At 51.1% G+C, this 918-nt stretch overlaps 1 protein-coding gene across 1 annotated transcript in view; it reads left to right on the top strand.

The window, feature by feature from the left end:
* plxnd1 (plexin D1) overlaps positions 1-918 on the top strand; it is a 58,247-nt gene that overhangs the window by 54,084 nt on the left and 3,245 nt on the right. Inside the window, exon 28 of the mRNA XM_025059168.1 lies at positions 364-489. Coding sequence (XP_024914936.1) covers positions 364-489 — 126 coding nt within the window. The remainder of the gene's footprint in view (positions 1-363; positions 490-918) is intronic.

Here is a 918-nt window from a genome sequence, read left to right as displayed (position 1 = left end):
CCCTCACCCCTCTCTCACCCCTCTCTCCTCACCCCCCCCCCAGCAGCAGTGCTTGTGGCCCTCAGGACTGGAGCGTCCTCAGCTCTTTTTAATGTCAGCTAAGATTTGACTCCAGAATAATGAGTTCTGGGGAAGACAATTTACTGGACGACTGGTCCGTCTCATATGTGCTATAAAAAGGCCTCTCTCTCCCTCTCTCTCCCTCCGTCCCTCCCTCCCTCCCCCGCCTCACTGTTACAACATGCTGGAATTTTATTTCTTTGGTCCAACCTTGTTCTAAACTTGGCCGTGAACGTTTACTGTTCTCCCTCTGGGTGTGTTTGTATTGGGTGGGTGGGGGTGAAGTGGACAGTATGTTGACCTTTGACCTTTGGTGTCTTCCAGGTGCTACCTCACGATGAGCTAATGGAGACCAAAAAGTCCCACAGACAGAGCCATCGCAAGAAAGTCCTGCCTGAAATTTACCTGACCCGGTTGTTGTCCACCAAGGTGACCTGACCCTGTGACCTGACCCTGTGACCTGACCCGGTCACCTGACCCTGTCACCTGACAGTCAGCTGCTCTTGTACTTCTTTTTGCCTGATCTTTTGTTAAGTCCAGGTGTCAACAGTCTTTTTGACGTTCTCTTGTGTCGAACGTTCCGCTCCCAGGCTAACCTGTAGCCAGGCTAACCTTTAGCCAGGCTAACCTTTAAGCAGGCTAGCCTTTAGCCAGGCTAACCTTTAGCCAGACTAACCTTTAGCCAGGCTAACCTTTAAGCAGGCTAGCCTTTAGCCAGGCTAACCTTTAGCCAGACTAACCTTTAGCCAGGCTAACCTTTAGGCAGGCTAACCTTTAGGCAGGCTAACCTTTAGCCAGGCTAACCTTTAGGCAGGCTAACCTTTAGCCAGGCTAACCTTTAGCCAGGCTAACCTTTAG

Source organism: Cynoglossus semilaevis, chromosome 10 (genome assembly GCF_000523025.1).
Source record: "Cynoglossus semilaevis isolate Cse_v1.0 chromosome 10, Cse_v1.0, whole genome shotgun sequence".
Lineage (NCBI taxonomy): Eukaryota > Metazoa > Chordata > Actinopteri > Pleuronectiformes > Cynoglossidae > Cynoglossus > Cynoglossus semilaevis.
The sequence above is the reverse complement of the archived record's forward strand: the minus strand, read 5'-3'. Positions and strand labels throughout refer to the sequence as shown.